Source organism: Carassius auratus, chromosome 16 (assembly GCF_003368295.1).
Source record: "Carassius auratus strain Wakin chromosome 16, ASM336829v1, whole genome shotgun sequence".
NCBI lineage: Eukaryota > Metazoa > Chordata > Actinopteri > Cypriniformes > Cyprinidae > Carassius > Carassius auratus.
The window spans coordinates 21,486,739-21,509,810 of NC_039258.1; the positions used below are offsets into that span (position 1 = coordinate 21,486,739).

Sequence of the window (23,072 nt, forward strand, 5' to 3'; positions counted from 1 at the left end):
CGATTGGCTGAGGTAGTGTAAAATTTCATTGTAAGCCAATCAGAGGTAGAGTTGGGCGGGTTTTCGAAAGCACGCATAGTAGTGATGGGAATTCGGCTCTTTTGACTCAGCTCACTGAAAAGAGCCGGCTCTTTGGCTCACAAACGGCTCTTTAAATGACTTTGACTATAATATTTCAATTTTTATTACATAATTATTTAATTTCTATAGGCTAAATTTGAAAAAATAGAGTTGGCTCTTCAGATATGCGAGCCAGCTCCCGAAGTTCAACTAAAAAAGCCGGCTCTTAGAGTCGGCTCATTCGCGAATCGCGAACGACTCATCAAAAGCTCATTCGCGAACGAGTCGATCCATCATCACTAACGCTCATTCGCGAACGACCCATCATCGGACAGGACAGGACACACAACGAACAACAAGCCAGTCAGTCAACGAGAGACAGGTATGGCGACGAGCCCAAGTAATCCAAAAGTAGCCTTCTCTAAATAGAAGTATATACATTACTTTTTCCTTCAAGAAATTAAAGAAACAATAAAAGGAAATATCAAAAGTTCCCAAAAATCTATCGTGTTATTTGCATTGATCCACTATATTAACATAATATCTACATACATGCCATTTGATTGGAGGCTAGTCTCACTTTGTCCCACAGCAACTTTTTTTTTTAGATGTGTGTACAATGTTTCATGTTTCTGTTAATAATGTATTGTATTAAGTGTCCATTTCATTATAATATTCAGATTTATCATAAATAATTGAACATGCACATGTATTTTAAGTTCCTTTAAAGAGGGGTAGAGGTGGGGTCACGTTTGAGCATTTAAAATTTAATTTTACTTGAAAGTAACGCAATAGTTACTTTCTTAAGTAACTAGTTACTTTAAAAATTTGTAACTGAGTTACTAATTTAGTTACTTTTTGGAAGAAGTAACTAGTGTCTGTAACTAATTACTTTTTAAAAGTAACTTGCCCAACACTGGTTAATAGTGAGAATTGGACCCTAAAATAAAGTGTGACAGACCTTTTGAGTTCAGTTCCTGGCATTTATAATTTTGTTCAGTGTAAATGAAGAAAAAAAAGTTGTATTTTTTAAATAATCAGCATAACACAAAATCAAATAAGTGCATCACATCATACTTTTTAATAGGAGTAGATGGATAAATAAGTAACACTGAGGGAGATCTGAGAACTTAAGGCACTGTACACAATCAACAGCTTAATCGTGAAAACCAAAGAAACAACAGGCACATAAATGAGTTTCTAATTAAAGGCTTTCCATTCCAGTGGTGACTTTTAAACAATATATAGGTGAGCTAAACTGGAGTTACATTTGTCTGGTCAAATTGCAATCTGGTGTTCTTTGAAACTAAATTGGGAACATATTTAATTTACCTGAATTTCTCAACAATAGCTTTAATGACCAGATACACCAAACATGGCAAACAACTCAACATTGTATAACAAATCTTAACTGAACAAAATGTACAAACAATGAAGGTCATTAACAGAGGTCTCGAAGTCTGAAATAACAGCCTTAAATTGAGAGTAATTGGTGTCAAATCTTCCAATCAGTGAAGACGTGGGTTTGACCTGCCATCTGTAACACAGCTGTAGTGAACTGCTGAATTCTGTCCAAGTGCAATAGTGTTATAAAAGCATTTCAAAGATATACAGAATAACAGTTCATCAACCTCTTCTATGACTTCTAAGCTGGGCCCACAATTAACACCAAGCACCAAATTATATTATATATAAACAATATTCCATTGTTTCAATGCACCTGATTGAATGGCTGAATAATAAAACTCACACATTTATAAAGTGAATAAGCTTCAGTTATAATAAGGCCAGTTTGATTTCAAATGACAGACTGTCACTGTTGTTAAGTCAATTCAACTGATGTGATCACTCAGAAAATATGTGTTCGTACACATTCACAAGTATCCGCATTAGCTTTAGGAATAAACAGTTGATGTTCATGTTTGTCCATTAAATTGAAATGGAATCACAAAATTTTGGACACAAAATTAAAAGCTTACTACCTAATGTTCATGCAACTGGGGGCTTATTATAATAAATATACATTCATAAATAGGCATGTCTATTTCATTGGTCTATTAAAAGGTGCACTTAGTCATTTTTTCCTCATTCCTTCTTATTTAACACTCTCTCTCGTGTAATAAATCGTGGATGATTGTGTATTTAGGCAATGGCATCAGTAACCAAAGCTTTTTGATGATCTCCACTGCTTGGGGTCATTGTAAGTCTACTGACCAGCACAACAGAATCAAAACAGTTACTGAGCACACTTTCAATTAAAGAAAGGTGTAGGTGCCATTCGAGAAATTCAGATGAAGTTTTGTAATAATATTCGTAATGGTTGCCTTATCTGTAGCAACATTTTGCTTACGCCAATGGTTTATTGTTTACAGCATTTATATTATACAAGAAAAGTTAAACTATGTTCTGTTTAAATCCAATCTAATAACATATTAATAAATGCAAAGAAAAGAAAACAGTACGGTAAATAATTCAGACATAATACATATTTAATAATGTGTCTCACACAGTTTGTGATCTCAAGCTAAGCTGTGACTTTTGGTGAGGGGATATCTGAGCATCTTTGGCAAACGTTGAAGTCTCTGAACACCCACTAGGGGGAGGCAGATGTTTAAAACTGACTGTGGTAGCTGTTAGCTGTAGACAGCGGGGCGGCAGGGTCCATGTGTTTGAGGTGACACCCGTGACACAGCAGGTGTCCGTCCAGAGGATAGCAGCGGTGACCCTCCTCGTCATTCAGCTCCATATGACAGTCCTGCGGGAAGAGATTCACACTCACATCACACTCAATTCATTCTCCACTGTTAGATGTGTGCAGATCTTTGTTAATAACACATGTTGAGGAAAGCAGGGTTTCTTTACTTGCACTAACCATTGAGAATGACATTAAATCAGCACAGGTGAACTCACCTCACAGTGATAACATTGCACGTGGTAGTCCTTGTCCATGGAAACCACTCGAATGGTTTCATCTGACCCCTAAGAGAGTAAACAACCAGAGAGATGACGACACATCTCATCACAACACACTCAATGATGCAGCATGAGCGCTTCGAAAGCGATCTCTACTCCAATAATTAAACAGAAACATGACTATTATTAACTAATTCATTAACAACTAATAAAAATTTTCTCAATTGTGTTAATGTCAGACTGGAGTTAAGAAGTTAAACATACAGTATATATATTGAAAATATTTACATATAGATTTATTATTTATTATTTAGATTTATATTCTTATATTTTATTTTATATATAAATACATATTTAAACAACATAACATCTTAAATATATAAATGCATGCGTTTGTATTTATACACACACACACACACACACACACACACAATAAACAGGTGTGCACGTATGTTTTCCAGCCTGGTTCTCATAAGAGAACCTGCAGATTTGGTCTGGTCCTCACACTAAACATATTGTAACCCATTAAATACAACTATAATTTTTTTTATTAATCGTAGTAATACTATTGTTGCACTTTTTAAATAAAATAATAAACAAAATAAAGTGTGATACTATTATATTTTAAAATAAAAAGGAAGTATTCAATTTAACTTTTTTTTTTTTTTAAGATGAATTTCATCATTTTCAAATTCAAAATCAGCTGGCTGTTATTTTGGCGGGTTCTTGGCAAGTAAGCATATGCTCTTCTGGGTTTAGGGCTACCGACGGAAGCGCATCCAGTGATTGAAATGTCACAGTTTTGCATTGTGTTTTAAAATTGGCAGCAGCTAGCCTATATTTATGAATTCAGTTTGAATAGAAATCTTACAGTATTACAGTTTATGATCTAAAATGTTAATTGTGCATTAACAGCTGTCAACCATGTCGGTATGCAAATGCACTGTCAGAACTTATTTACACAGTGCATTTTTTTATTTTGGTCGTGCATGCGGACCTGCGGACCACTTATGTGCAACCCTTATAATAAATATATACAGTATACACATATATATTTAAAGAAAACCTTTCATTTTGGATCTGATTGATCGTGATTAAAAGTTTGATAGCACTAATATAAATACACATGCTAAATGTCCCTAAATCCGTTCAGATGAAGAACCTAATTCACGCTCAAACTAAAGTATCCAGCTACTGGTACTGAATACCGTGTTCAGTTTTCTCCAAAACAGGTAAATGTGTTAAATGTCACCATGGCAATGTATTATTACAAAGGTGAGTACATATTATGATATATCATGCGCTGTGGTAAAAGTGTTCTGAGATCATCATATAGTACCGTACAGTATTGTGAACCATGCAAAGGGAAGTCTTCCTCAATCAGTAACCTGCTCCTGTAATCATCATTTGTGTGAATAGAAAAAAGGCTGTTGGTGTTTTACTGCCTCAAGTGCTCATTTTAGCTGGAATCTGCAATGATTTTAATCTGTATGTACATTTTATTTTATTAATGCTTTTAAAGGAATAGCTGAACCAGAAATCTTTGTCACTGTAAACTGTGATTTTATGAACTGTTGTATTACTATTAACTGTTGTTTTAGCATTGGAAAGTCATGTCATTTGAACTATGAACTATGTTTTTTTTCTTTTCTGGGAATCACGATGTTTCGGCTGTGAACGGTGTTAATGTCTCACTCGGCCCTGTAGAGTTTCTCATAAGAGGCTCTGTGCAGGTGCATGATAACTGAGCTCTGGCTGTTGCTGGTGTTGGAGAGACGCATGCCTCGCGGGTCATCTCTAATTATAGATGGGGGGGGGGTGTGCTTTAACAAATGACACATGCCCAAATTTAGCAGTAATCAGTGCTAACTGAATTACTCACAGTATCGGGCCTAAAGAAGGTTTAAATGTTCTGGAATGACGTAGATGTTCTGCATAGTTTAAGTATGGAGGGCTCCAAACAAAACAATCTAAGGAGCCATTGGCTCCTATTAGAAAAAATCGTCTTCATTTTTTTACGTGCCACAAAATAAATGTGTTTTATTTTATTATTAATTGTACATTTTAACATATCAATCACACTGTCATGTGTCATCTCAGCATACAATATTCTTATCCCAGGTAAAGCTGTCAGCTGTGTGGATATTGGCAATATTGTTAACAAGTCTGATTTATAATAATTAATAATATGTAGTTTGTTCAAACTGTGCACAAAATAACTGCTGCTTTTTCTCACTTTCACTTCACACATCTCCATCATTTCTCTCTCTTGCTGCTCATCTGAGCTGTGTTTATCAGTCAGGTGTGTGTCAGCACCGCTGCGTGGCAGAGATGAGGACAGTTTGAAACTATTTTGATTTGACTATTTTTGACACGTGGATCTAATACAGAGGAAGCTGATTCTATGACGGACTGAGAATACAGCGGCAGGGTTTCACTGGTTACCTTTAACAGTCAAATGAGATTTGTTTGTGTGTGAAGAGAGTTTACGGAGTACAGGCTGAATCGGTCCTGATATGCATCTTACCTCAGACGGCAGGATCGCCTGATTACATGCGGCACATTTAGGAGCAAGAACTCTGAAGAAGAGAAGACAACAAATAAATCATATCAGCATGACTCTTTATCCAGAGTACAAGACTGTGACATAGTTGCATACATATAAAATGTCTTCAGGCATCTTTTCTAAGAACTAACAATTTTTGCAATTAATTTTAACCAACAAGTGACTTGGTTGGTTGTTTTTTGTTTTTACATAAAATAGAGAATCCTCTTAAAGTTATTTTAAAGAATACAATGTTGTTGGTTAAGTGAATAATTCAATGACTCTCTCATAAATAATTTCTTTTTTTCATAACTTATTTAAGTGCTATTTTTCCATTTGATTTGATATTTTGTTATGACAATCAGACATGTATAAGTACGCCCAAATATTGTTTTGGTTTTGGGCCACTGCATGACTTGGAGGTGAAAGGCAGATTGAGAAGAGTGAGATAGAGGTACTGGACTAGACTGCAGATCTGCTGGCTCTTCGATTAGACCGTGAACAGCTCGATCCCAGAAGGACTGAGTGGAAAAGCACCGTTTGATTTCATCTCCATATGGTCACCACCTGACTGAATGTCTGAGGTTTTGGAACAACAGCAATCATCTCTCAGTTCACTGCTCACGGCAAAGGATGCATGAGAAGAATGTGCAGTTCAGCAAAGCACACACACATTCACCCTCAAGACCAATAAAACTCACAATAAAATGTCATTACATCAAGCTACTGCTAGGAAAACGCCTGTGGAAGAAATTATGGAGAATAGTGCACATCAAAAAGCACAGATCTACCATCAACTGAAGGAAATATATAGCTCACTTTATGCATCTGGAGTATGCTTTGCCAGCCAAAATTCACCATAAAATAAAAACTGACATTTTTTTAAATGGAATGCAGTATTTATCACACCTGACTGGTCATCCTTTTTACAATTTTGATCAATTTAAAGTTCAAAAGCAGTGTTAAAAAAGGAAATCCCATCATGACACAAACTTAACTAAACAGGGGAGTACCTGGACTAGTTGCAACACTTTATACTCAAATCAGTATTTCCCAGGGTAGAGTAATCAGGAAAGACAGCTTCAGTAGACACAGATCTAAAAGTCTTGGCTTCTTGATATAAAGTAACAACAGATATGAACTATTTGCTCTTGTCCTCAGTGCAGAGTTCAATCATTCAGTAAATGTTTTCCACCTTGAGTACATAGCTGGCACTTGCCTGCCTGTGTAGTTTATGGTGTTCACTTTTAAAGTTATTACAAAAATATGATATCTGAAAGTGATAATCAAGTTAATGCCATTTAGATTATTGAAAACACACAAGGCAACTGGAAAATCTCAAGTGACACTGCAAAATAAACCATACGGCATGTCAATGTGAGTTTGCAAAGAGACAATGTACTGCAAAAAAAAACAATGCTTGTGGTCTGCACATAAAAACAAACACACAGCACAACCAGTGCAGTTTTATGTACTTAAGTCTTCTGGACACAAAAAGAAGTCTTAACAAACCACCAATGAAGAACTGTGATTGGCTGTGGGCCTGCAGCTCCTCACAAACTCACCTGTGATAGTCCTTCACGCAGTAGATCTTGTTGTCGGTGTCAACAGTGAAAGGCACTCCATCCAGACTCTCGTTACAGATGGCGCAGCGGAAGCAGCCTGGGTGGTAAGACTTTCCCAGCGCCTGCAGGATCTGAGAATGAACACCATGTTCACATGCTGCCAAACAACAGCGACACATTTGTGTGTGTGTGTGTTCCTCCTCTCTTGACAGTACGACTCTATGAGAGGAGATGGGCTTCCATGTGCGAGAAAACATCCTTCTATTTCGTTATTATAAGTAATATTTATTTACAGTAAATTAATGATTTGGTACAATTCACTTGCTGTGTACCAGTGTTATCTATCTTATTATGACTGATATAGTTCCCTTTCAAGGGAACTTCGAACTGCATCCAGAACCAGGGGTCGCTATGGGGAAGACCTCGTTGTGACCCGTGTCTGACGAATAAATTGAAAAAACAACAACTTGTTGGCCGGCTACAGCCTCTGACGTCACTACCGGCGCGACAACAAACAGGCACCGAGAGAACACGTCATTCTCTTCTTGTCTCCACTCACTGTTCTGTTTGAAGCACGCATCTAAAGTGAAAAAAGTGAAGTGAAGTGACATTCAGCCAAGTATGGTGACCCATACTCAGAATTTGTGCTCTGCATTTAACCCATCCGAAATGCACACACACAGAGCAGTGAACACACAAACACACACTGTGAACACACACACCCGGAGCAGTGGGCAGCCATTTATGCTGCGGCGCCCGGGGAGCAGTTGGGGGTTCGATGCCTTGCTCAAGGGCACCTAAGTCGTGGTATTGAAGGTGGAGAGAGAACTGTACATGCACTCCCCCCACCCACAATTCCGTCCGGCCCGAGACTAGAACTCACAACCCTTCGATTGGGAGTCCAACCCTCTAACCATTAGGCCACCACTTCCCCTAAAGAACTGGTAAGGGCGATCTTTCTCTGTATATCATGGCGACTGCTAGCAAGCGTTTAGACAATGTGTGCATCCGTGTCAGTGTTATTTGACACCCGATGACACACGCAATATTTGCGTCATTTGTTTAGATGAAAAGCACGCACGTGATGTTTTTGAGGAGGCAATCTGCATGCATTGTGAGCGTTTTTTCAAGGATAAAAAGCTCTGCTCTCGTTCGTCTCTTTTCCATCGTCTCTCTTACATCTCTCTTTCATCGGGAGATACTCAGGTTTAGCCTTCTGAACTTATTGGTATTTCTATTGAAATGGTGGTCGAGAAGTTCAGGGAAACGAATGCGCGCTCTGCTGCTTTCAGATCCTTCGTTCCACGAAGGTCCAGGTCCGAGCCCGAACAACATAGGGGTCCTGGCCTGTCTTGATCTGAGGATCAAAGACGGGCACAGAAGGCTAATGTCGCGACTCGCACTCCTCCCCCACCTGCGGGCAGGGGTAAGAGGAATCGTGGGTCATGAGGAAATAAGCAGAACATAAGGGATGTTATCCAGACAAGGCAGCGTTCTTGTCCAAATCAGAGTGATACCAAGGAATTTTTAACTTCTGCTTTTAATCTTCGCTTCCAAATTCCCCTGTAACCACCAGCTCTCCACCTGATCGAGGTTAGGTGGAAACCTCTCGTATAAGAGTCTCCTATGCTGGACCTATAATGATTTTGGCTGGTTTTATGTTCATAGCAACCACCTGACTGATGGTCTGGACTGAAAGGAGACGCCCCTTGAGCGGGGCTCCAGCGCAGGAGGGTGGGTGAGTATGTAACCCTCTCTGTATATACTTGTGTATTAAATTGCTGGTGGTTATGTGTCTACTAATAAACTCTGTGAGTTTCCAGTGCTCAATTACAGTGTTTACTAAACACTCGCCAGCACCAGCCATCCAGCTTCATGTTCCGGTATTAGGCGGCTGAGATCACAGGCTTCTGCGGGAGACTCTTTGATCATCAGGCCTGGCACAGCACTGCAGGGAATTTTTATGGATGTCCGGCCAGATCACCCTGAGGGGTCTCCTGGCCGCTTAGTGCTGCTGTCGCATCTAGCGGGAAGTGAAGGTGACAGTTACAGAAGTCTTCCTGTATATGCTGCCTCTGGTGATGCTCCCCTCGCCTGAGGTTTGTAAAATTTAGCTTGCCTCTCCCATGCGATTCAGTGCCTCTGCGATGCTTAGGAACCTTTAGGTACACACGCTTAACTTTATGTACTTTCTCAAAACCACATGGTGTTCACTGGCACGTGAACACTTTGTGCACTTTCTAAAATCCACGTAAGTGGTAAGTGTGCACGCAAGACTCTGTGCACTTTCTGAAATCATGTACGGTAAGGGTTACCCCACTCCGCCTCGTCCCGTTCTTGAGATGATTAGACCTTGGTTCCTTGGGCTCCATTCAGCCAGTGTGTTTGTGTTTATACACTTCAAGCATCGCTTCCCTCAACATGACGGGCTATATGGGTGATTCTCGTTTTAGTTTAGTTTTTTTTTAAAAGGGTCGCCTATGAGCATGCTACTCTGAGCTCAGAGATCTCCTCTCATCTGAAACTGAGTTCTCTGTTTTTCCCAGAGAAGAGTGCTCCAGTATTGTTTCCATAGATCAAGTTGATGACTCTCAATCATACTGTTTTTCATCTATGGGCTGCTCTATCAGAGTGCCCCGAGAGCCCCTCAGAACAGTATTTGAAAATCCATGCTATGGTAAGTGGTAAGTTCATGCCCTTTCTTGAGTTGGTAAAAGCCCCATTCATCTTGGGTGCCACTCCACCTATGTATCCTCGGATATCCATCTAAACAGGGTGTGCTACTAGAGAACTGTTGAGACAGCTCCTTCAGCAAGCTTATGCGTAAGCTAGCGGTAGCCCCTGTGTGACAGGCAAGACTTGGTAGAAAATGCTAGATTCTTAGCCGCATCCCTTTAAAGGAATGTTTCCTAATTCCAAGCCTTCAGCTCTACCCTGGGCCAAGGCCCTAACAATTAAGTTGGGTATGTAGCTTAGGCCTTTGGCTGTAAGGGGTACTGTCAAAGACAGCCGTCTAAAAGTCCCGGGGGCAACTCCCACAGAAATGGTAGAGTTGGTATTTAGTGCTCGCCGTGATTCTGGCCTGCAATCTCCTCAGCATGGCGGCGTGGGTATACTGTTCCCCACAGCGACCCTTAGAGGACGCAGTTCGAAGTTCCCTTGAAAGGGAACGTCTCGGGTTACAAATGTAACCATGGTTACCAACGAGAGACTGCGTCCTCTAGCTCCCTGCCATGCTTCGGACGCAAGCTTGAGACGAAGAAGTGAATGACGTGTTCTCCCGGTGCCTGTTTATAGTCACGCCGGTAGTGACATCAGAGGCTGTAGCCGGCCAACAAGTTGGTGTTTTTTCAATGTATGCTTCAGACACTGGTCACGACGAGGTGTTCCCCATAGCGACCCCTAGAGGACGCAGTGTCTCGTTCCCTACTTATATATAAAATATATTTTCACTTTAATTTTAGTTCAAGTTTTAGTATTGTTGTGTTTTTTATATATATATATATATATATATATATATATATATATATATATATATATATATATATATATATAAGTGTATTTGTATGTATTTATTAGTTTTAGTTATTTTAGTACTCCCAAACAAAAATTATAAGTGTTGCCCTGGCCACTAGCTGAAATTAAATACATATTGATTGATCGATTGAAAATATGCCTATACAGTTTTTATTAATTTTATTTAAATTTAAGTTTTATCCGCTGCTTTTTGCGGATGATGTTGTCGTGTTGGCATCCTCAGACCAGGACCTTCAGTGTGCATTGGGACGGTTTGCAGCCGAGTGTGAATCGGCTGGGATGAGAATCAGCACCTCCAAGTCCGAGGCCATGGTTCTCAGTCGGAAAAGGGTGGATTGCCCACTTCAGGTTGGTGGAGAGTTCCTGCCTCAAGTGGAGGAGTTCAGGTATCTTGGAGTCTTGTTCACGAGTGAGGGAAGGATGGAACGTGAGATTGACAGACGGATCGGTGCAGCTTCTGCAGTAATGCGGTCGCTGTACCGGTCTGTCGTGGTGAAGAAGGAGCTGAGCTGTAAGGCAAAGCTCTCGATTTACCGGTCAATCTACGTTCCTACTCTCACCTATGGTCATGAGCTGTGGGTCATGACCGAAAGGACAAGATCCCGGATACAGGCGGCCGAAATGAGCTTTCTCCGTCGGGTGGCTGGGCGCTCCCTTAGAGATAGGGTGAGAAGCTCGGTCACTCGGGAGGAGCTCAGAGTAGAGCCGTTGCTCCTCCACATCGAGAGGAGCCAGCTGAGGTGGCTCGGGCATCTATTTCGGATGCCTCCTGGACGCCTTCCCAGGGAGGTGTTCCAGGCACGTCTCACCGGGAGGAGGCCCCGGGGAAGACCTAGGACACGCTGGAGGGACTATGTCTCCCGGCTGGCCTGGGAACGCCTCGGGGTCCCCCCGGAAGAGCTGGAGGAAGTGGCTAGGGAGAGGGAAGTCTGGGCGTCTCTGCTTAGACTGTTGCCCCCGCGACCCGGCCCCGGATAAGCGGAAGATGATGGATGGATGGATGGATTAAGTTTTAGTTATTTTTACTTCAACAACTTTAAGTTCAAGCTGAAATACACTGTTTTTTAAATATTTAATTTAATTTAAAATTGATTTTAAGCCTTTTTTATGGTTTTAGTTTCAGTTAACGACAATAAACCTTTTGCATGTAAACATGTTTTAAATTGTATGTGTTTAAAAAAATACCTGCATGCAATTACATCTTAAAACTTACCATACCACAAAATCAGTCCCTAATCTTAACCTCCATAGCAGTAAATGTGTTTTGCAATACAGCATAAACACAGTAAGTACATCGTACCTTACAACTAATTTTTTTACACAAACTTTAAATCACCTAAAACATAGTTAGTCTACCACATTTTGCCAAATCTATGTTAAGATCACTGTATATTTGTAAATGAAACCCAACAAGTTGATTCAAGCTCTGTGGTGTGATATTCTCAGTCATGTGATATTGTGACTAATGCAGGGTGTGGAGGTCCATCAGACTCACCATGTCCATGATTAAATGTCCACATACATTGCATTTATCGGCAGACTGCTGGAACCCAGAGTACTATTAAAGACAAGAGTGAAGAAGAGGTGAGCTCTTCAACATTTATTGAAGAGGAAGTACTTACAGTACACTACGGCTCCATTTGCAGATTAATAAACAAATTAACTAAGCAAATCCATGACATTATGTAGAAACTCAGATTTTCTTGCTTCCACTCATGAGTCAAGTGAGTTTTACTCAAATCACTATGGTAATTATCAATTTCCTTTTGCATAAAAATGAAAAAAGAAGCCAAAATAAAAACATCTGGACCCCACAGGTCTTCTTTTAAACAATTAAGCCAAGTTGAGCTAAGGTGAGCTCAAAGTGAACTCATAACCAGGTTCATGTTTTGAAACCTGAAACTTCATGATGTCTTTAAAGACATGCTTTAGATAAGATGACACATTTTTCTGACATAACTCTGAGCTATGACTGTAAGACATGTTGAGACATGAAAACCAGATCAAAGAAGAGGGGAAGTCAGCGTACCAGGAAGTCCTCTTCACAAAAGACTTTCCCACAGACGTAGTAAAAGGCTTTCCCTCTCAGCTTTCGACCTGCACAAAACACACAACAAAGACACTTACCATCAATTCAGCAACATTATGGGACATTGATAATTAAAAAAGCAAAACGTTGTTGTTTTTTTTAGTTCGTTTCAGTAATTGTATTGTTTAATTTAATTGTTTTGTCTATATGGAGAGTTCATTTGCAAAAACGGATAACTCCAAAATAAATTTTCAAAAATCACAGTAATCTCAATTAAACAGCAGTTGGGTTATTTTGATTAGGTAAAAATACAGCTAACTAGCATCAATAAAACAATAAAAACATACTATAATGTTTATATTATAACATAATATTAAAACAATAAAAAAACATGCTTTTTGAAAATGTAAAAAAAAAAAAAACAGATTTATACTTTTTGAAAGTAAAATCAATACATTTTATACTTTTATTTTAGTTTCTTTATTTTAGTATATCAAGTTAAACCACATTCAAAAAAATATATACTTTTTATTTATTTTATTTTAGTTAATGTTAATTTTATGGTTTAAAGTGAACAAATTTTAGTTAACTCCTATATTCCTGGGTAGTGAGATTTTCTTTAATCTTTTTAGTACCTTTTTCCAATAAAAGGACACGAGGCTATCCCATGACCTTCCACCTTCCTCCAAGAAATACCTAATGATAAAATTTAATCTTATACATGTTTAAAAGTTTGAAAATAAATCAGAGACTAAACTCAAAGCACATGAGGGAAAGGTTTATTTAATCCAATGAACACACAGTAAACACATTAAGAACGTGTCAGCACTTTACAAAATGTGCAGTTCAGACAATTTCCAGCCCATGGTGAGGACTTCCTGTCCCAATCCGGACTGTTTTTGGCTTTTTACCTCGACAGACAGACAGACAAACCCTCCCCATTCAGACAGACCCCGTCCCACAGGAAAGGGGAACATTCCACACATTTTCTGCAGAGGGGGGTTCAGGCCGATGTAGTTAACCCTTACAAGCCAAAGCTCAATGAAAGCCTTCATGCTGTTGTCGTCCAGACTCAGTGGAGCACAGTCAACCTAAACACACTTCCCAGGGCCAGTGAGTCTGCTGGCAACAGGAGTGTTTACTTTAATGCTCAAACCATCACTGCACAGCTGGATTAGTCAAATGATGCTTGGTGGAAACGGTTTGTGTGCTGAGACACACGAGTGCACAACTGTTACAAGTCTCTTCTGCTCAGCAAGGATGCATTTATATAATAAAAAAAAATCATTCACAGTCGTATTGTGAAATATTAATTTAAAATATATGTTTTCTGTTTGAAAACAAGTCACTAATTTTATCCGTTAAAACTCATCCTTCATCATCAAAATAACATTTTTAAACATTTTTGGAAATGGAAATTATTTCTTTAGGTCCTCAAATGGCTTGAATGTAACTTTACAAACTTCACCTCATTAAGTACACGCCATTAATTAATATGCTAATTTGTCCCTGCCTCTATCCGTTCACACCACCAGTTAACTGAAGTAGTGAACATTACACAGGATTAATTCATCTAGGGATGTAACAATTAATGGCGAGCTGGTTGAAAATCGATTCAAATATCTGACGATTCAAATCCAATTCCAACTGAGATTCCAAACAAATTGCGATACAACTGCAGTAGGAGTTTATATAAATGTATCTCTGAGGTGATCTGATTGTCTTTAGAAAAGTTTAAATGGTGTTTTCATTTCATCTTTACGAGACAGAGATAGAAACAACGTTTAAAATAAAAGTGACATATCATGAAAACCTGACTTTTTATATTGTGTTTTCACAAGCGACAACGGTGCACTAGTTCAGACAAAAGTTGAAGCAAAGCATGCTAACAGTTCTGTCTTTGGCTGCACAGACGACCACAGAACACTGTTTAGAGTCCCAGCCTCAGAGACTAGAGAGCAGTAGATTTATTGATTTATTTACTGTGTATTACATTGCTGCTACACAGATCTAATCTAAACATGCAATTTCTTTCCCAGCTGTTTACGTTCACAGACATAACCGCCTGTTTTTGTAACTCATGTGTTTTTAACAGCAGCTCATATGCATTTAAAGAGACATGCATGAAAACATCAGTGGTTCTGCTTCTACTCAAAATAGGTATTTTCAAAATGATACAATAAATGATCAGTATTTTGAGCCGAGACTTTACAGACACATCCTGGAGACACCTGAGGCTTATATTAAATCTTGTAAAAAGGCATAATAGGGAATAATGTGTGTCATTTAAATGTTAAAACAGAGGTCTTTAAAATCTAATGTATTTATATGAAGGCCATTACTCCAGCTTTCAATGTCACATGATGCTTCAGAAATCATCCTAATATGCTGATTTGATGCTCAAGAAACATATCTGATTATTAGCAATGTTGAAAACTATGTTTTTAGGATTTTTTCTTATACCCAACACCAACAATTACATTATTAAGACTGGTTAGCGTGGAAGTCTGCAATAGACAATCGGCAGTATGTGAGAAAATGACAAGAAATTCTTCTGGGTTAAAAGCTCACAGACAAAAATCAGTCTGTTGCCAGGAAACAGATGTTAGTCCCAGGGAATGCTGAGAGATGTGGACCAAAGGACTGAGTTCATCTTTCTCCAGAGAGATGAGAGTAAATACAGAGACTTTTCACACGCTCACTACAGATGAGAGGATGTCTGAGGCTTACGGAGGAGTCAAAAACCAGCAAGCACACAACACCCCCCCCCCCCCCCCCCAAAAAAAAGCTACAATAAAAACTAGTGCAGTCAAACGATTAATAGCGATTAATTGCACATTTATTTTAATTTTGATGTTTATAACTGCCAACTAAGGATAATCTCAAATACTCAAATTTGAATATTGTGAAAAGGTTCAATATTGAAGACACCTGGTGCCACACTCTAATCAGTTAATTAACTTAAAACACGTGCAAAGGCCTTCAAATAGTCTCTCAGTCTAGTTCTGTAGGCTACACAATCATGGGGAAGACTGCTGACTTGACAGTTGTCCAAAAGACAATCATTGACACCTTGCACAAGGAGGGCAAGAAACAAAAGGTCATTGCAAAAGAGGCTGGCTGTTCACAGAGCTCTGTGTCCAAGCACATTATTAGAGAGGCGAAGGGAAGGAAAAGATGTGGTAGAAAGTGTACAAACAATAGGGATAACCGCAACCTTGAGAGGATTGTGAAACAAAACCCATTCAAAAATGTGGGGGAGATTCACAAAGAGTGGACTGCAGCTGGAGTCAGTGCTTCAAGAACCACTACACACAGACGTATGCAAGACATGGGTTTCAGCTTCACATTCCTTGTGTCAAGCCACTCTTGAACAACAGACGGCGTCAGAAGCGTCTCGCTTCAAAAAGGACTGGACTGCTGCTGAGTGGTCCACAGTTATGTTTTCTGATGAAAGTAAATTTTTCATTTCCTTTGGAAATCAGGGTCCCAGAGTCCAGAGGAAGAGAGGAAAGGCACACAGTCCACGTTGCTTGAGGTCCAGTGTAAAGTATCCACAGTTAGTTATAGTTTGCTGTGCCATGTCATCTGCTGGTCTTGGTCTACTGTGTTTTCTGAGGTCCAAGGTCAACACAGCCGTATACCAGGAAGTTATAGAGCACTTCATGCTTCCTGCTGCTGACCAACTTTATGGAGATGCAGATTTCATTTTCCAACAGGACTTGGCACCTCCACATAGTGCCAAGGCTACCAGTCCCTGGTTTAAGGACCATGGTATCCCTGTTCTTAATTGGCCAGCAAACTCGCCTGACCTTAACCCCATAGAAAATCTATTGGGTATTGTGAAGAGGAAGATGCGATATGCCAGACCCAACAATGCAGAAGAGCTGAAGGCCACTATCAGAGCAACCTGGGCTCTCATAACACCTGAGCAGTGCCACAGACTGATCGACTCCATGCCACGCCGCATTGCTGCAGTAATTCAGGCAAGAGGAGCCCCAACTAAGTATTGAGTGATGTACATACTCATACTTTTTTTTTTAGATTTCTAAAAATCTTTTCTTTGTATTGGTCTTAATCAGGGACGTGCACAGGGGGGTTGCTCAGGTTGCCCGGGCAACTGCCCATATGCCCTTCTCGACTCACGTTGCCCTTCCGAGGTGGAAAAAAATAAATAAAAAAAATCGTACAATGGATGCAGAATTTCACGTAGGCCTAGATAAAATAAATAAATAAAAATCGCAAAGCCTCTTTCACTTCCATATTCGGGCACCCTTCCGAAAGTGAAAGTCGGTAGGGGAAGGGCAAACTCTCTTTACGTGGCTGCAGCGCTGCACGCGACCGGCACCTGAGCTGAGCCTGCATGAGCGGCCCTAGAAGGAGATTGTCGCGGTTGTCGGGTGAGACGACTCAACGTTGTCGGAAAAGTAATAGTAAGGTTATAATCGTAAACGAAAACGAACGAAAAAACGAAAACTAGTTGGGAAAAAACATTGTGTTAACTGAAATAAAAACGGCATTACAAAAAAAAAAAAAAACGATAACTAACCAAAACTGTAATGTGTGTTTGGCAAAACTAACTAAAATAAAATAAAATTATAGATTAAATGTCCTTAGTTTTCGTCTTTGTCAATGTCTTTCATAGAGCAAACGTTCAGCTGCATTTCATTTCCCTGCGTCTCTCACTCACGCGTCTCTCTCACATAACGTTACTCGCGTGCGCACAGCCCTCCCCTCCGTGCACACCGCGTCTCCATGAGAACGAGTGTTGGAAGCAAGTTCGCGAAAGGTTGGTATCTCGTGAAAACCATTACACAATCACACATTAAAAAGTGGTATAAAAATATTTTTAATTCTGAATATAATTTTGTCAGTGTGTTAATGTCGACCCGAGAAGCGATTGCTACTTTAGAAAGTTAACTAGACGCAAGTTTGAGGTAAAATGCACTTGGGTTGTCGATGTCAAAACACTATTTAAGCTGTGATTCAAGTAAGGAATAATTGACGACGGGCCGTTTAATTATTAGAAAAATAATGCACACCTGAGGTGGTGATTCGGTCACGACTCGAAGCAGAGTCAATTATTCCGCTTATACCACGGTTACCACACCTCAAGACATCGATCAGATGATATATTTAAAGGGATTCGTTCGGTTTTTGTACTTAATCGCTATTGTTGGGTAGGACTATTTCTTCCGCATCTCATCCAACGCTTCTTTTGCTGGTTTCACAATGTCATTTTAAAGCTGGTAATGGAGGCTTGAGCCGTTGATAGTATTATAATGCAGTTATTAATGAAGTTATTAGAAAGAGAGCGAGAGAGACAGACACACACACACACACACACACAGAGAGAAAGAGAGAGAGAGAGAGAGAGCTTGTGTGAATTAGACTGCAGCAGCGTCTCTAAACAGCGCTGTAGTACCTCGCTAGTGAGAAATGTGTACTTTTGGAAAATCGTCTGTCATGTTTTTGTTTTTGTTAGTCCTGTAATTTCCGTTATTACAGTTTTACTATGCGAAGTGATATGGAACTGTAATGCGGTCAAGATAGCTGCCTGGAACTACGTTCGCCATGCTTTTCCCAGAAAATAATGTCACGCCTCAGAACGTTCGTCAGCCAATCAGATTCAAGCATTCAACGGCCCTGTAGTATAAATATTAAATAATGTTATGCCATTTTTTTACTCTTACACTGAATGTTTGCTCCTTCATTCCAGATGAGTAGGCTATTGTATAGGGTAAATTTAGTATAGGGTGTGAAAATTGTACAGCTGTGGAATTTGTATAGGGTGTGAATTCTGTATAGAAAATTATTGCTTGACTAAAGTAAAGCCGTCTCTCTCTTTGTCACCCATGCACACTCACTCATGCACACACCCACGGCACACACACACACTAAAAAAATTATGCTGTATTTAAAGTTTTCTTTTTATTTGTTATTTGTCATGTTCTTTTCTCAGATTAAGCTCCCTGACAATCTCCCTGACAATCTTGTCTTGTTGTAGGGATTTTCATGACTCAAGTCATGTTTTTCTATGTTATTATTAGTAGTAGTTAAGGTGATTGAGTGCTGTATTTCAGTGTTTTACTTTGTGTATATATATTTTAATAAAGACCTTGTTATTCTCAGTCCTTCATATAGCCTGTGAGGTTTTTTTTGGGGGGGGGGGGGGGGGGGGTGCCCTTTTTTTAGGTCAGAGCAACTGCCCCTCAAAATTCCTGTGCACGTCCCTGGTCTTAATTTATATTCTAATTTTCTGAGATACAGAATTTGTCAATTATAATCATCAAAATTAACAGAAATAAACATTTGAAATATATCGCTCTGTATGTAATGAAGGAACATAATATACAAGTTTCACTTTTTGAATGGAATTAGTGAAATAAATAAACTTTTAGATGATATCCTAATTTTATATATATATATATATATATATATATATATATATATATATATATATATATATATATATATATATATATGTTTGCATATAAATGCAAAAAATATTAGCATTTATTTACAGGTGTATAATATATATATATATATATATATATATATATATATATATATATATATATATATACACACATACATACATACATACATACATACATACACACACCTGTAAATAAATGCAAATATTTTCAAAATATATACTGTATGTGTGTGTATTTTTATATAAATAATAAATGTACACCGTACACAGATATATAATGTAAATAAAAACTTTTATTTTTGATGCAATTATTTGTTTGACAGCACTAATTAAAAACATCTAATAAATCTGATGTCTTTAAACAGTAGTTTACATGGTAGTTAATGTGTTCAAACTATGTTATACTTACAGATTCACTGAACTAGATTTTTAAACGATGGCAGCTAATGAATAAGTGCTTTTGGGAATTGAGAGGAATGTGATGACAGATTTATGACTGTACAGAGAAACTGCTGTAAACTTTATTCTCCAGTTTAACTTCAGCTTTATTCTGCAGAGACAAAAACAGGATTTCTAAGAAATGATCCATTCTTAATCCAAAGTCCCCTCAGAAAGAAAATAAAAGCCCTCCCACGTGTCTTCCTCATGGGAGGACACCAGACTAATAAATTGCCATATTTTACTGAAAGTGAAGCATATGGATCATTTTGGACTTCAAGAGCTTTAGCTAAATGCTTCTCAATTATATTCACCAAATGTAGACTGGAATTCAGCCGTCTGATTTATAATGTAATTCAGCCAACCACTTCTGTTTAATTTGGTACATACCACATTATGTTTGCTTTAAGCAAATTATCTCTTTAAGAACATTACGTGAGAAATAGTGTAATTACATTCTTTAAAACATTTCCCTTCAAATTCAATTTAAATGAAAAATGACTTTATAAATTCTTTATAAATTCTTTATGAGTTCTTTATGAGAAATGGCTGATCTTAAATGTTCTCAAGGATGTTTAAACTAGAAAAAAACTTGTAAATGATCTCCGTGATCTGTTCTTTCAAAAGACATTTTGAAAAAAATGAAATGTTTTTGTGTTTGTGTCTATACAATGAAAATCTATGGAGTCCAATATTGTCTGGACCTCAACATTCTATTAATAAATCTTCTTTAATGTTTTGGCAATGACACGAGAATGAACAATAGATGACAGAATAGATGGCAGCTAACTCTTAAAGACAAACTAATTCAATTAATTGTTCAGTAGGGTTTGTGACTAGTCTACTTCAACGCTCTGCCGTGACACTTTTTAGCCTCACGATGACTAGTCGCTGGTCCTATAGAAGACTCATTTATACTCCGTTTCCAAACAGTTAAAATGACAAATAAATGCATACTCTGAAAGCGCTCGACTAGACGTGTGATTATATTACTGGATGCTCAAAATTGAATGGGAGGATGCACGTTTTAAACAGTAAGTTAATCACTATTCTGATAAAAACGAACGGTTATAGGAGAAATAGCTATGTGGGTAGTACGGTGTCATATGCCATAGCTGTACACAAGGTGTTTTTTGAGTCTCAACTCCAGGTTCAGGCTTACTTGTTAATTAATGATCTCATCACCGACTATATTTAGTCATTTAGCAGAGTAGTCGATGTTGACACAACTTTCATCACATAAAAGTTGACTTTAAAAAAATCTGAAGTTGTTCAGGACCTTTTGTTCACAGATGAACAAAGATGCCATTGCTTTGTTATTTTGTTATCTAACGCATTGCCGTTTTTAAGGCCACTCTACCTATAAATACATTGGAGGATACAGGATTACCAAGCTGCCATACCATCCAATTTCATCTGAAAAACCTCAGTACAGCACTTAAATGTCAGGCAATCCCTGGTGGGTCTGATACGGAGCGCATTTGGACTGGGTCACGAACAAAGCTGCCCTCCTAACAGCTCCAGAACAATGATCTACTGTCCCTTCACACAAACCACTGTTGGCGTCTCCGCCTTCACAGAGAAGCCACAAAACCAAATTGAGTTCAAGGCGGCAAATCATGAGTTTGGGAGTGGTAGTCAGTGACTTTTGGGTTACTCTCTATGAGCTTGTGTTCAGTAAAGTCATACAAAGACTCATCTGATGTTCAAAGCAGAGAGTTTGAAATGTAAAATACTTCAGGAGCATGTCTTACCTTGCACTAGTTAGTGCAGCAGACTATGCCATTTCCTGCACAACCTTCTGAAGTCCATGAAGTGGGTTTAGAAAGAAGCCATAAATCAAAGCATTTCTACTCGGCCTGTTGAGGTTTTAAGTATTATGGGAGCTTTGCAATGTTTTCCTTCACACTTTGCCTTATATGGGCCGTTTGTGTGGTCTATGATGCTATTTCTAAGTCTCTCTGCTTGACGAAGCCCTCTGATCTAAACACAGCAAGAATTCTTCTGTAGGATACAACTGAGAGATCAGTTTGAGCAGAGAGGATTGATCCAGCTCAATCTGTTTATTTTTTTTTAATTTGGAATAAATTATATTAAGCAACTGGAGTGACATGCCAAAACTAGGACACTGTAGTTGAGCTCACTGACAGTTTGAGTTGTGGACTTACATCACTGAAGACATCTATACTAGGGATGTACATCTCCATAACTGAGGGCAATGTGATACGCATATCGACGCATTGTCAAAGATACATATGAAGGAGCTACTGACGCAATGCAATATGATTCACCGCTATTATAATGCTATGTGACTCAATGCAATAGAGAGAAAAAATATGATGCTGTGCAATTCAATGTGGTACAGATAGTTGGCTTTTATTTCTTTGGTTTAGGCTATATAATCTATATGTGACTCTCAGGACAGCACAGATGATGAGATAATGTGCTGTAGAATCAAACATTTACAGTCTTCAGTATCTGATGGCTAAAACTATTCTGAAACATGCATAAAGTATACATATTTGAATTTTTCCAAAATGAAGTAGGAACATTAGCCCAAGTTTATTTTTCACTAGCTAGGACCACACCACAAACAAGCTATGAAACTGTTAGTTGAACAGAGTGTTGGGGAAGAGTAGAAAGAGGATTAATGGGTCAAGGAAATGGGATGATGGTCAGGTTGATCAGGGCATCTAGAATTGATGGCTCAGAGAGACTCAGGGTCGGGGTACCATCTCTATCATATTTTTAGGCCAGACAATTAGGACCCCCGATACAACTTGAAAGAAAGAGAATGTGGGATAAGGTTGGCTGAATGGATGAGAAAAAATAGTGAAGGGTGGGTTCCAGAGAAAGAACCAAACAGTACAGTGGTGGCCCGATATATGGAGGTTTCGGGAAGGTGATCGTTTGGGGCGTGCCCCTGCTCCTGAACATCTGTTAACTCCCATGTATTGCATATTTTTTGCTTCAAATAAATTTGTTTAGGATTGGCATTTATATTAAATTAATTTATGTTTGTTTTACACCTACAGTTTTGGAGAATTGAGGAGAAACAGAATGTTATTGAAAATTGAAGTAGTTGGAATGACAGCTTTAAAGGGACAGATTAGTTTCACTGTATAAGTTTCATGATTCAAATTAATTAGACATGCTTTTTGACTCCTAAAATTTCATTTGAACAGAATGTAATGAAACCCAGCATAATAATTATAATATTTAAAACTGAAAAAAAAAAAAAACAGAATTTGGAATTTGGTAAAAAAATTAAACAGATTTATTAAACAGTCTGTGTCCTTTATATTTTCAGATGTGCTCGTATCAAACTACTGTATGTCCATATAAAAGGTATTGCCTCATGTCGAATCGCTTATAAAGAAAATTATCAATATATATTGTACAAACTTGATATACCACCCAGCCCTAAGATCTGCTGGACATAGATGCCAACACAGTAATGAAAAAGGATTGAGGCCAATTACTTTATTTATGCTGAAAACATGGTGAATCCACACATCGGTCACATGAGCAATGGGGGGGTTCAAA

General features: G+C 38.5%; 1 protein-coding gene across 3 annotated transcripts in view; it reads right to left on the reverse strand.

Moving 5' to 3' along the window:
* Positions 1–1,118: 1,118 nt before the first annotated feature.
* The window catches only part of LOC113116522 (LIM domain-containing protein 1-like), a 36,269-nt gene continuing 14,315 nt past the window's right edge, over positions 1,119–23,072 (reverse strand). For all 3 annotated transcript variants that reach the window (XM_026284733.1, XM_026284732.1, XM_026284731.1), the window contains 6 exons: positions 12,650–12,717; positions 12,116–12,178; positions 7,084–7,214; positions 5,501–5,552; positions 2,971–3,039; positions 1,119–2,815 (listed from right to left, as the gene is read on the reverse strand). In XM_026284733.1, coding sequence (XP_026140518.1) covers positions 2,672–2,815; positions 2,971–3,039; positions 5,501–5,552; positions 7,084–7,214; positions 12,116–12,178; positions 12,650–12,717 — 527 coding nt within the window. In that variant the 3' untranslated portion in view covers positions 1,119–2,671. The remainder of the gene's footprint in view (positions 2,816–2,970; positions 3,040–5,500; positions 5,553–7,083; positions 7,215–12,115; positions 12,179–12,649; positions 12,718–23,072) is intronic.